At 38.8% G+C, this 12458-nt stretch overlaps 2 protein-coding genes across 2 annotated transcripts in view; one reads left to right on the plus strand and one right to left on the minus strand.

Moving 5' to 3' along the window:
• Window positions 1–11319, minus strand: part of SNRNP35 (small nuclear ribonucleoprotein U11/U12 subunit 35) — a 60106-nt gene extending 48787 nt beyond the window's left edge. The window contains exon 1 of the mRNA XM_044068565.1: window positions 11147–11319. The gene's annotated coding sequence lies outside the window, so the exon portion shown is untranslated. The remainder of the gene's footprint in view (window positions 1–11146) is intronic.
• A 16-nt stretch (window positions 11320–11335) lies between these two features.
• RILPL2 (Rab interacting lysosomal protein like 2) overlaps window positions 11336–12458 on the plus strand; it is a 154832-nt gene continuing 153709 nt past the window's right edge. Inside the window, exon 1 of the mRNA XM_044068566.1 lies at window positions 11336–11955. Within this exon, the coding sequence (XP_043924501.1) occupies window positions 11647–11955 (309 nt within the window). The 5' untranslated portion in view covers window positions 11336–11646. The remainder of the gene's footprint in view (window positions 11956–12458) is intronic.

Below are 12458 nucleotides of genomic sequence, written 5' to 3' on the forward strand. Positions count from 1 at the left end.
AGCAGAGTCTTACCTGTGAATGATGTATACGTTAAACATATTACAGCAAACTGCTTTTTTCTTAATAATATACAAGCTTTACATTGTAATGATATATGAAAGGCTAGACAATAGTTAAAGTTAATGATGTGATCTTGGGTTGCTGGGGTGGGGTGTATAAAAGTGTATTGATAATATTATACGTAGAATTAAGCTAAGTTCTCTCTCTTTTTTTTTTTTTTTTTTAGGGGGTGGATGTCTAGATTACTGTCCTTGGAGATTTGTTTAGCAAGCAGGCTTGAAAAATAAGACAAATTGATGAAAAACATGGAAAATTGTATGCTTCTTTCATTTGCCAAGTTATCAGCTATTTTTTTAATTGGCAAATAGTCTCAGTGGGAGACAGGTCTGCAGGGGCAGGTGCAGGCAACAAAAGGGTGATCGGAGTGAAATGTACGATTCTTTCATGCATCTGCAACATTACTACTCTTGCTCATTCCTAACTGTTTTTACTTGGAGAGGAGCTGTCTGCAGGTGCAAGCAATTAACTTTGAGAACATGCACTCTCTGTGGAGATGAATGTATAATGTACAATGTAAGTAACATTAAAAGGTACAGTGGAAACAGTTCAGTGAAAAAAAATCAAAGTGTGGGAAATTAAAGCATTATACAAGAACAGTTATCTGAAACTCAAGCAACCAGAAAAAAAAAATTGAAGAAACACAGTACAGTTTTCATGTGTTTCACTTTGCCGCCCACCCCCCCCCCCCCCCATACACACAAAAACATGTCTTACATTCTTAGAGTTTTAAAAAATGAAGATAGGAATAAATTCCTCCTCTCCCCAACCTAAGAACAAGTCAAACCAAACAAATAGTATAGGGTACAGTATTAGTCAGGCCTATTTTTAATAGTAACTCTCAAGCAACCAGAAACTACAATTATCCAGCATCTACCAATCCGCATGGGTGCTGGTTAGAGAGTTTACTGTAGTTGCTTTCCAAGCACCCTTAATATTTTAATGCATTTAAATGACAGTGCACAATATAGTTTATCTACTTCATAGGCGGTTACTAGGCTACTGACCCAAGGGTCATTCCAAGCCTAGCAGTTTACACCAAGAAAATCATGTCAATGCCCAAGATTGTATTAATTAATGACTGCCCATATCCAAGAAGGATGTGGGAGCTATCCCCAGAAAGAATTTATGGTTTCCCATCCATTCTTCCAAGTTCTGTTTAAACAAAGTCATAGAGGTGCTCTGTTTAATACAAATTGGTAGCCTATTCCAGAGAAGTGGCAAACTCTGCGAGATGAATATGTCCCTCCATCAGGCCAGATTTAGATCACTGAAGCGGGTCGTTCCAGTCCTATATGACCTACGAATCTGCAGCATCTTCATTAGGTTTGTGTCAGAGATTGCTCTGTAAGCCAGGTGCAGGTCTTCTCTAAGTAGTCTATATGTTACCGACAAGGACTTCAGTCTGCCCATGTAAGGCATGTGTTGGAGACGCTGGATTTTCTTAGTTAAAAATATGTGTTCTCTCAAGTTGCTGCAGGTTCCTGGTATGGTACACACCATAGGCCTGATAAGTGACAAATACAGGGGGGTTATAACCTCTTTTGCTCTTGAGGCAATGCCTTTGCTAATCAAGCGTGCAACACAGAATGCCTTCTTTACCACAGTAGTCATATGGTGGTCAAAGTTACGGCTACTGTCTACTTGTGTTCCCAAATCCCTCACTACTGCATTAGTACTTAGGGTATTGTTTATTTAATAGACTGTAGGGACATTGCTTGGAGTACACTGACATTTGGGAATTCAACAATTGCACCTAATTTGCAGTCGTCAGTAAAGTTAGTCAACCACAGCTCATTTGTTTTGGCCTGAACTTCTGAGAAGTATATACCAAACAAAAGGGAGCCCAGAAATGACCCTTGTGGCACCCCACAGGTGACAAGTTTGCTGGTTGAGGTGGAGTCACCCATTTTGATAAAGTGTGAATGGTTAGTGAGCCAGTTTACAACCCACCTCACAACAGAAGGATTGACATTCAGTTGGGCAAGTCTGTCAACAATGCCTGAATGTGGAAATATGTCAAAGGCCTTAGCCAAGTCAAGTCTCCCTGTGTGCACAGATTTGCCCTCATCTGTGGCCCTGGTCATGTTTCTGAAGAAGTCCATTAGGTTTAATAGGCATGATCTGCCTTTGACAAAGCCAAAGTGGGTTGAATCTAGGGTTTTGAGATCACCTGTATCCTTATTTATGAGGTCCATAATGATGTGTTTCATGGTGTTACAGATAAGGCTGGTCAGGCTTATGAATCTATAATTACTCGGGTCTGTTCCTAAGCCGCCCTTATGGAGGGGGATAATGGTCACAGTTTTCCATCCTCAGGGATAAAGCCTGTGCTCAGGCTGTGGTTAAATGGGGGGGGGGGGCTAACAGAGTTGCTAGTTCATGTTTTAGTTTATTTAGAATGCAGCCCGGGTTGCCACCCAGACCCACAGAGGTTTAGTGACCTGCTCTTTGTATATGGAAGGTGGGGTTTAAAGACAGCCAGTGATTTTTTTCTTATGGTTAAAAGTTATTATTTCCTGAAAGTGTACAAACCACTTTTCACATCGGAGTGGAGAATAAAGATAAGTAAAGACCACACAGCAATAATTGTAAGTGGAAGTACAGGTTCTAACATGCACTTACTCATGGGCAAACCTTAATATTAGATTAGGTATCACCTGTGGGCGCAGCTGTCGATTAGGGTTAATTGCTCCTATCTGGAGGGGTAAACTTCTTTTGCTGAAAATGTACATAATTGTCTGTTTATTCCAAGTTAAGAGGATGGACAAGTTCAGAAGTGCTCTTTTAGAAGATAGAAAACTAAATAACATTTCAATTAACATTTCTGAGTATTCCATCACTAAAGAAAAAATTCTCAATGTGACACAGGTTCAAAGGGAGACGAGAGGAAGCAATTACACAAAAGATCAGCCTGCCAATTATTAGTGTGAGCATGTAAGTCAAACGTTGGAAGCACGCATTCAAAGAACTATCATGTATAATAAGTGGGACTAATAGCTTTCTATCATAATGGCTACTCTGCAAGTATTATCATGGAATGTAAATGGCCCTAAAGGGAAAGACAAAAAGCAGACAGGATTGAATTATATCAACAAATGTAGGGTGCAAATAGCAGTGTTGTAGGAGACACATGGATAGAAATGAGCATGTGAATCTGACAAGAAAAGACTTCAGGATGGACATTCAGCACAGATCAGATACAAAGAAAAATGGAGTAACAATACTGACCGCTAGGGGAGCACAGATAGTGACAAAAGAGGGAGAGGGGGGGAAGAGAGACAACAGTGTCAGATATGTGGTATTTAGGACTACTGGCAGGACAGAAGAATTATGCTACCATCAAAAACTGCCGGCATGGACCTTAAATGTTTGGGAGAAATAATCAGCTTTCAACAGGGAAAATTATTTATGGGTGGGAATGAAACTTGATTTGCAATAGTGAGGATATATCATGGAGTCTTAGAAGGGAACATACAATAAAAGAAAGACTTTTGAAGACGTACATGTGAATATTTAGTATAGAAGATGTGAATTCTGTAGCATGAACTCAGAATTTACATACTATTCCCCAAGTTATAATAACTAGGCTAGATTGCATATAATTACATTTCACAAATGAGACATTTGAATTTTCATTAAAAACTGTTTAAAATAGCAGAATTTAAGGAATGGGTAGTCAAAATTATTCAAGAGTTATTAGGGAAGCTAGAAATTACAAAAGGGATAACTAGTGAGTGGGATAAAAAAATAGAGTTTAAAGACAGAATAGAAGTAACAGAAAGATGCAACAGGACTTTAGAAGGGTTTACAAAAATTAAAGGTTTGCAGGAATATAAAGAATCTCACAGAACAAGTAGAATAACTGCAGAGTGTTAAATGGAAAATAAGTGTATATTGGGATAATATGCACAAGTTTAGAAAGGTTGCCAATAAGCCATTACTTTTGATAAACTCTACAGTACAAAAACTTTTAGCACAATGACTTAGCCAACAAAGTATAAAGGGGCATCAGTAACTTAAGCCTATGACAAGAAAAACAACAAGTGATACTACTAAGATATTACAGATATTTTGGAATGTTATGAAAATGTGTATAAAACAGAAAAATCTGGAAACCAAGAAAAGGCATAAGTGTAAATATTTATTGAAGACATAATTATGTTAAACAAAACAAAATCCACAAGTGAAAAAAACGAGAAAAACAGCCCCAAATAGCTTACAAGCCAGAACAATTATTTTGTTGTATCTTGTTGTTGAAACGCTTCTTTTATTGTGAAATTAAAATTGCGTTAAAAACCTTTCGCTTTTGGACTTACTTGAACTGGTGGAAATTATACTAACTCAATGAAGACATAATTATGCCAAGGTTAGAGGAAAATGAAGTCCAACAATTAGCAGCCAAGCTAGAAGAGATGAAATAAAAACAGTGATGTATAATGAATCAAATGAAGTGTCTCCAGGAGCAGACTGTATTCCAGTATTAAGTTTTGAAGTTGGAAGGAAAGACGTAATAAAGCTCTGGAAGGTTTCTTTAGTATTTTCAGAATACAGAATCAGAAGTGCCTAAACACAGTAAAGTCTTGCAGAGTCTAATTATGGTGGCTGCCAAAAAAGCAATTACTAGAAAATGGAAATCATAGTCTAGATCAACTTTACTAGATGCAGTGAATATAGTAATAGAGATAAAACAACTCTTTAGAAAAGGGACGAAACAAACTACATAAAAAAATGGGAACTGTGGGAACACTACATGCAGAGAAGTAACGAGGTTTAAGAGGCAGGATTTGAATGAGCCATATAATGCTTAACTGACAAGGACTGGATAGATTATAAGTGACGTATAATGTTTGCAACTGAAGTGGCGTTAATGTTTGTTTTTCATGTATATAAATGTAAGACTGCCTATGTAATATGTGACAATTTAATAAAGATATTTAATGAAAAACGTATTAAATTAAGCCAATGGTCTTAATCCAAGTTCTCGCCTTTTGCATAGGTGATTAAACACATCAGCTCCACATATATTATGACCTATAAACTTTTGCACCCCATCCCCCACTCAGCAAATCAAGATTACATCCCGTTAACCTAAACATGCCTTTTGGTCCATTTTCTCTTTTTGCATTGTAATACCTACATTTCTTAATACTAAAAAAGAAGAGAAAAAAAGCATATGTTCTAGTAACAATCACATACAGGACATAAAAATGCTTTACTATAAAACATGCAATTTATATCATGAAAAAGTTTCAGAGAAAAACAGTCAAGAACAGAAATTGTTTTACTTAGTTTATTCTTCCTCTTCCCCTCCCCACAGTGTCCTAACGAACATTAATGACATGAAGTGAGGAAAATGCCTTTCAGTTCCCCACAAGTTTAACAAAGGCAACAAGCAGTACACTTACTAGCCAGTTACTGAAATTTACCCATACACACACGTCTACTGACCTTCTCTGCCGAGTTTCAGTTTTCACACTGTGGGAACTAGAATTAAGCTGTTACTCAATGTGCAGTCAACGTGGAAGTCCCTGCCAATTCAATTTTTATTAACTAGTTAATATATTCAAATACTCTTCTGCCTTAGTGTGGGAATTTAAAGGTACATTCCCCATACTTGTACATAACATAATGCAATATACACATGTGCATATAAATGTCTATGGTCATTGTTTTCTAAGTTTTGATTCAATGGCCGATTTTATTTATGTATTTATTTTATATTCCTCCTCATCTCCTGCAGGACTGGGTCCAACTGCTCCTCTGCCTGCACCCAAATAACCCATTTGGTCCGAAGTAGCAGAAAACAGGAACCCCCAAGCTGGGTAAGAGCTGTATGGCCCAATCATTCCTGCACAGCAATTTCAATCAGTTCATTTGTTTCATAAAGAGATTTGTATGTGAGAGAGCAGGCCAGCTTGCTGATCCTACTGGCAACCTACACTCACTACAGCAGAGAACCCCACTCCTTTGTAGCAGCTCTTTTGATCTCCACTACTTGCTGCTCTCTGAAAAGAAGCATGCCATCATATCCAAATTCCCCTTGGTTTACCGAGTGACCTGCACACTGCACCTCTGGTTCACGTGGCTCAAGTTCCATGGAGTGGAACATCTAATGTTCCCATTAGAAGTCACCAAATAAGGCAAGTCAAAGTGACCTTCTTATCCTAGGATGGGCAAACCAGCAACTAATGCTCACCCCCATCCTTCCCCTGCCTGCTCCTACAAGCACGTATTTGAACTTTGATCACCTGCAATATAGTCAGGCCTTTATCTCTGTACGCAATGGGGATACATGGACTATCTGATTTTTTTCTACTTTTTCTTATGTTAGTTTTTCACTGACACATTTGTGTAGCCATAGTTTGACTTGGGTAGGAAATGCTGGTTAGTAGTGAGTATTTTGGCTGCCTGCACATATTTGACTATTTCACTTTTGTTTCCCCTTTGCTGTGAATGACAGAGAATACTTGGTTCTTTTTTCTGTGTTATGTGTATATTATCATTACTAACTTGCATTTTTGCTTTGTGATTGGATCTAGTATTTTAGGGTGCTGTATACCAGAGTTACATTTTTTCAGGGAGAGGAGAATATTTCTGGTTTGATGTTTTACTGTATTTTTCCTCATTATAGTCTATACAGAAGTAGACTTGTATGATGTAACCAACCTAGTTACTTTTAGGATAATGTACTCAATCTATAGATGTCAGCTCAGCCTCAGAATTCAACCCAAAATATTGTCAGGACCTCAAAATTGTATTTGGCAACTGTGTAGTACAACAAGCAGAGAGAGCATAATATATGGGAGACAAAGCCGGGGGGGGGGGGGCAACCTTAAACACCGCTGTGTCTTTATACAATAATTTATTACTGAAAGGAATGGCGGTGGGTTACGGGTATGCCTACCCTCATTACAGAGTAACAAAAATAAAAAAATCCCCATGCTTACCAAAGAATAACATAACTTTATTCTAGCGTTTCTCAGATACCAACCAGGAGAACACAGAAGATAATCATTAATTTTGCTTTTACCATTGTCATTCTCAGCAGACAGACATACAAAGTGACCAACTAGTTTTAAGAAAATACTTTTTAAGTTAAGGTAAAGAAAAAAATTTGACCATGCAGCACATAGAAAGTGTCCTGTGGCATTGTTTTATGCCTCTGATGTAATGCACAGACCATTTAATTTTGCGACAAAGAAATATGCATTACAAATATTTTAAAAATGTTATACTATACGTTTACAGAATTTGGAAGCTGTGCACTGTATTGGGTAGATGTCAATGTCACAGTACCCATGCAGAATGCAGTTATGGAACTTTGTAATACAAGGGGCAGTTGCCGCCGCCACCTCACAGGATGCACAATATAAACCAGTATAATCAAGCATTACTGCAGCATTTTTATGTGCTCCTGCTTAAGGAGTATTTATGAAAGACTGAGTTATTAAGAACACTGGACTCTGTACACTGTGCACTGTGAATACAATACATGCACATCTGATGCTTCCAGATGAACAATATCTGTGAGCTGAAGTTTCTGCTAACTGCAACTATTAAGAACATTAGGGCATGTACACTGACTATGGTTCATAGGTGTGTACTAGGCTAATGACCCTGGGGCTTTTACAAGCCTCATAGGATTACCCTGACATCGTGCCACCCGACCTTAGTTCCCAGTGCCTCTGTCGAGTAGAGCCACTGGAGTTATCCCCGGGGTAAATTTTTTTTTTTTTTTTTTTTTTTTTATTTCCGATCCACTCATCAAGATTTCTCTTGAAGAGGGTCAGTGAGGCGCTCTGCTTGACATGTATGGGAAGTCTATTCCATAGCATGGGCAGTCACTGGGTTATGAACCTGCCCCTCCAGCACGTTCTGTTGATTGGGGTAATGAGGTTGAGGTCTCTGGAGCGTGTGGTGCGGATGGATTGGGATTTCTTCAGATGTAGCATTTCTACCAGAGATGGGTCAGACATAGCTTTGCAAGTCAAGCAGAGATCGCCTCTAAGTAGGCGATATGAGACGGAGAAGAGTTTTTTCAATCTGTCCATATAGGACAAGTGTTTAAGGCCTAGGATCCTCTTTGTGAGGTACTTTTGCAGTGTCTCCAGTCGTTGCAGGTGTCCAGTGAGGTACATGCCAAATGAGCCACTGTACTCGATGACTGGCCTAATGAAGAAGAGTAGAGGGAGACAATGACCTCTCTCTTCCTTGATGCAAAGCCCTTAGTAATGAGATGCCACATAGGACTGTCTAACCACAGTGGCAATGTTGTGATCAAAAGAGAGGCTGCTGTCAACCTGTGTTCCCAGACCTCTTATAATGCCTTCTGTGTTCAGCTGACTATCATCGATGTGGTAATTCATGGGAACCGGGTTTTTACCAAAGGGGATGACAACAAAATTTTTGGCATTGAGCTTAAGGCCATGGTTCTGACACCAGTCGTTTGTCTCAGTGAGGTGTTTCTGTAGGATGTCAACATCACTTGGGGAGTTACTAAGTTACTAATAGCTCCCAACTTGCAATAGTCTATGAACTTTGTCAGCCAGAGTCCCTTTGTGTTGGCCTGGACTTCAGAGAAGTAAATACCAAACAGGAGAGGACCCAGGACCGAACCCTGTGGGACTCCACTCACGCCTGGTTGGCAGTCTGACCTGGAGTCAGCTACTTTCACACTGTGGGTTCTGTGAGCCACTTTGCAACCCACCTAGTGATATAAGGGTTGATGCCTATCTTAGTAAGTTTTTCTATGATTCCTGAGTGAGGAATGGTATCAAAGGCCTTGGCCAGATCAAGGTAGGCTGTATGAACCACCTTGCCTTCATCCACAGCTCTGGTGACTGACTCAAAGAAGTTGACCAAGTTGAGCAGGCATGATCTACCTTTCACAAAACCAAATTGTGTGGGAACCAGAGTTTGAAGATTCCCTATATCCTTGTTTATAAGGTCCATAATGATGAATTCTATAGCTCTGCATATCAGATTTGTCAGGCTAATAAGGAGATAGTTCCCAAGGTCTGTAATCGCTCCTCCTTTGTGGAGAGGGATGACTGTAGTAGTGTGCCACTTGGCGGGGACAAAGCCTGAGGTGAGGCTGTGACTGAACAGGGCACACAGGTGAGGTGCCAGTTCACACTGTAGTTCATGTAGAACACAGCCAGAGATCTTATCAAGTCCCATAGAAGCTGTATTCTTGGCCTTGGACAGTGCGGTTTTACCCTGTGCAGCAGTAACACTGGGTGCCTGGCAATCTACTGGTATTGTGATTGGTCCTTTGGGGGGAGGGATAAAGTTGTCACTAAATCTGTTGGCCAGTATACTGGCAATATCTGTTAGCTCAGTATAGGAGGTACCATTGTGCAGTAGCTCAGAGCAAATCTGGGTATACACAACTATAGAAGGCCTTGTGGCTGTCTTTACTATCTGCTGCAATTCCGTTTTCATAGCTAGCTTTAGAGGATTGGAAGAGAGATCTCAACTTTTTGTTGAGGCTGATAAAGGAGTTTTTCCAGTCTTGGGACTTCACCTTATTCCGCATCGGTTTCCTCCTTGGAATACTCATAAGCACCTACTGCCTTCTAATGTAAGCATAACTATGAGCTATAGTTTATGCAGTACCGTTAGCAAAGGGCCAGCCAACTTAAAATATAACACTTATCCTGAAGCAAAAATAATAAATCTTAAACATACACCGATTGCTTAATATTTAGTCAAACTTCTTATTTAAACTTGTTGTACAAGGTCGCATACCTAGCAGTCCACCCTTCCTAAACCTTAGTTTGTGAGGAAGGATAAGGTGCGTCATTGGTCCCTTCAGAAAAAGAATTATGGAAAAATGTAAACTACTTTAATATTTCTGATTTTTAATGAAAATTTAAAACTACCACTGTAATAGAATTTTATAAATTGCTGAATGCAGTTGCCATGTCTATGCAGCTCCTTGACAGAATACAAAGCATTATGCTGTTAGCATAAATCTAAGTCATGTTAAGGTCATAGCACAATTCAGTGTTTATTTTAGATTCGTTTCCCATGGTAGTGGACTGATGTAACCCATATTGGCTACAATCAGGGACAAAATGTATATACACATTATCATACATCTCAGCTGTACCTCATTATTAGGAGCATTCTTCATACTAAGTCTCAAAAACTTCAAGCTCCAAACTAAAAGGATCTGTAGCATAAAAGTTTAACAATGAGTAACCAAAATTCAGTCACATTTACTCATCAAGAGAACATTTTGTAGGTACAGATTAACAGTTTTAATTATTCTGTAATACTGTGCGCTTCTAAATTAAAGTTAGAAAGTGTTCCTCCTTTTGTCCAGTTATTCCACGTTATGAAAACCAGTCCTTCATTCTAGAACTGGAAGGTTTACAGCTGTGTGACTTATGCATAAATACAGTGTACGGAAATAACCATTACATTTAACGACTAGATACAAAAAATAATAGAATACAAGCAGAAATTCACTCTAAAAAAGCACAATTAAGCAATATATGTTTACGCTACTTTTGACCGGTCTCTCATAATATTTTTGATTTTTCTAGTATGTCATTGACGATCACTGTCAAGTTAAATTATGCTAGACAAGAGTCTCATGTGGTGTTCAGAACATGTGTGTTGATGTAAAACATGGTTATTTTTTTCAGTTAATGAGAAAAGTATTGCACCCCCCCCCCAGTTACTTGTTGGCTTTGTATGGCTGTTAAAAGACGCGGGGACAAACCCCAAAATAATAATACACAAGTCACTTTTAAAAATATAGCAATATTAACCCGATGAAGTGACAAAAAGACAAATATGAATAAATATACATTTACTGAACTAAAACGTATACCGTTTTAATTACTGTCATTATTTATTAATTGTAATGCACCACCTTTTTCCCAAAAGTCCCTAATTGTACGCGCTACAGAACTAAAGCAGTGTCAAAATCAGGGACAGTTAAAAGCCCTGCCCGGATTCGGGGCTTTAAATGTACTAACACTTGAAAGGAATACCTTTGTCTGAATACTCGTATTGCATTTATTAGCAATTCTTATAGTCTATCTCACATGTGACTGTAAATATTATACTTACAAATCACCAAGAACTCTTCTGTAAATAATTCTGTAAAGAACAGAAACGCAAATATTAAAACCACTGTATTATCACCAAACCACCGGAAATAGTAGGGCTGTTGTGTAACATATAAACGTTTCCGCAGTACACCCGATTCACCCTAGTTCCACTACAAATGAGTCAACTTCCGTCAAATGCTGAATTTGTGACCGTACCAGACAACTTTTCAAGTGCCCACCCTTTTCTTTCACGCTGACAAGTTGTTAGGCAACAGACTGTCGATTCAGAGTTCCTATTCGTTGAGTAGATGCTGGAAAATATTATACACAATCGGGTAGGATAAGAATATGAAGAAAAGTTTCGCTGTCCGGAAGTTTCAGGTTTTATGTAAAATACGCGTATAGTTTTGGAAACATTTCCATTTCCTTTTTAAGTTGTATGAAGGGGAAATCAATTTCCTGAGTATCAACTATTTTATCACGTTTATTGCTACTTAAAATCCAACGCAGCAGTGAAAAATGGATCATAGCACGGATGATTCAGGACCCGAATCTGCTTTTGAAAGGGATCCGTTTGAGCTCACAGTTGAAGATGTGTATGATATTTCTTCTGTTATTGGCAGGGATCTTCTGAAAGTGACCAGCAGGTCAATCACCAACAGTGAAGTGACTGAACTGCAGTTTAGAATAGTGAGGGTTTTAGAAATGTTCGAAACTTTAGTAAACAAATTCAATTTGACTGTAGAAGAGCTCAGGATGGAAAGGGACAATCTGAAAGCAGAAGTTGAAAGGCTTTTAAAAGAAGGTCCAAACGGCTCGGGAGGAGTGGTAAGTAATGTGTCTCTTGCGGACACAGTCGGGGGTGGGGTAGAATTCAGGTTGTGTCTGCATGCATCAGTTTTATGTGACAAGGACATAGCTTCTATTGCGCTAGATATGTTACATTTTATTTTCGCAAAGTACCTACGACTATAGCTTGATATTATTGCTTGTGGAGCAGTGTGGGAGTTGTGCAGATTTAAAGGAAATGTATGTTACTGTAAAGAATATTTTGTAGCAGTTTGTCTTCTTTTGTACTATATTCATATGATTCATAGCAGCTTCAAAGGAATTTAGTTTCGCGAGCACCAGCTGTGTGCCGGTACTTGCCTTTAGTCATTACCCATTACTCAAGGAGGGCTAGGCTAGTTAATACTTGTACAACAGTATAACCTACAAACATCTCATTTTCTTTTATTTTAATTAACTTAAGGTGGCTGAAAATGTCTGTTGACTGGCTGCCCATTGGATTTGCACTGTTGAGTTAGCCCTGATTCGCTTTCCAGTCATCG

This window comes from Protopterus annectens, chromosome 4.part0, assembly GCF_019279795.1.
Source record: "Protopterus annectens isolate FY-2018-M chromosome 4.part0, PAN1.0, whole genome shotgun sequence".
Lineage (NCBI taxonomy): Eukaryota > Metazoa > Chordata > Ceratodontiformes > Protopteridae > Protopterus > Protopterus annectens.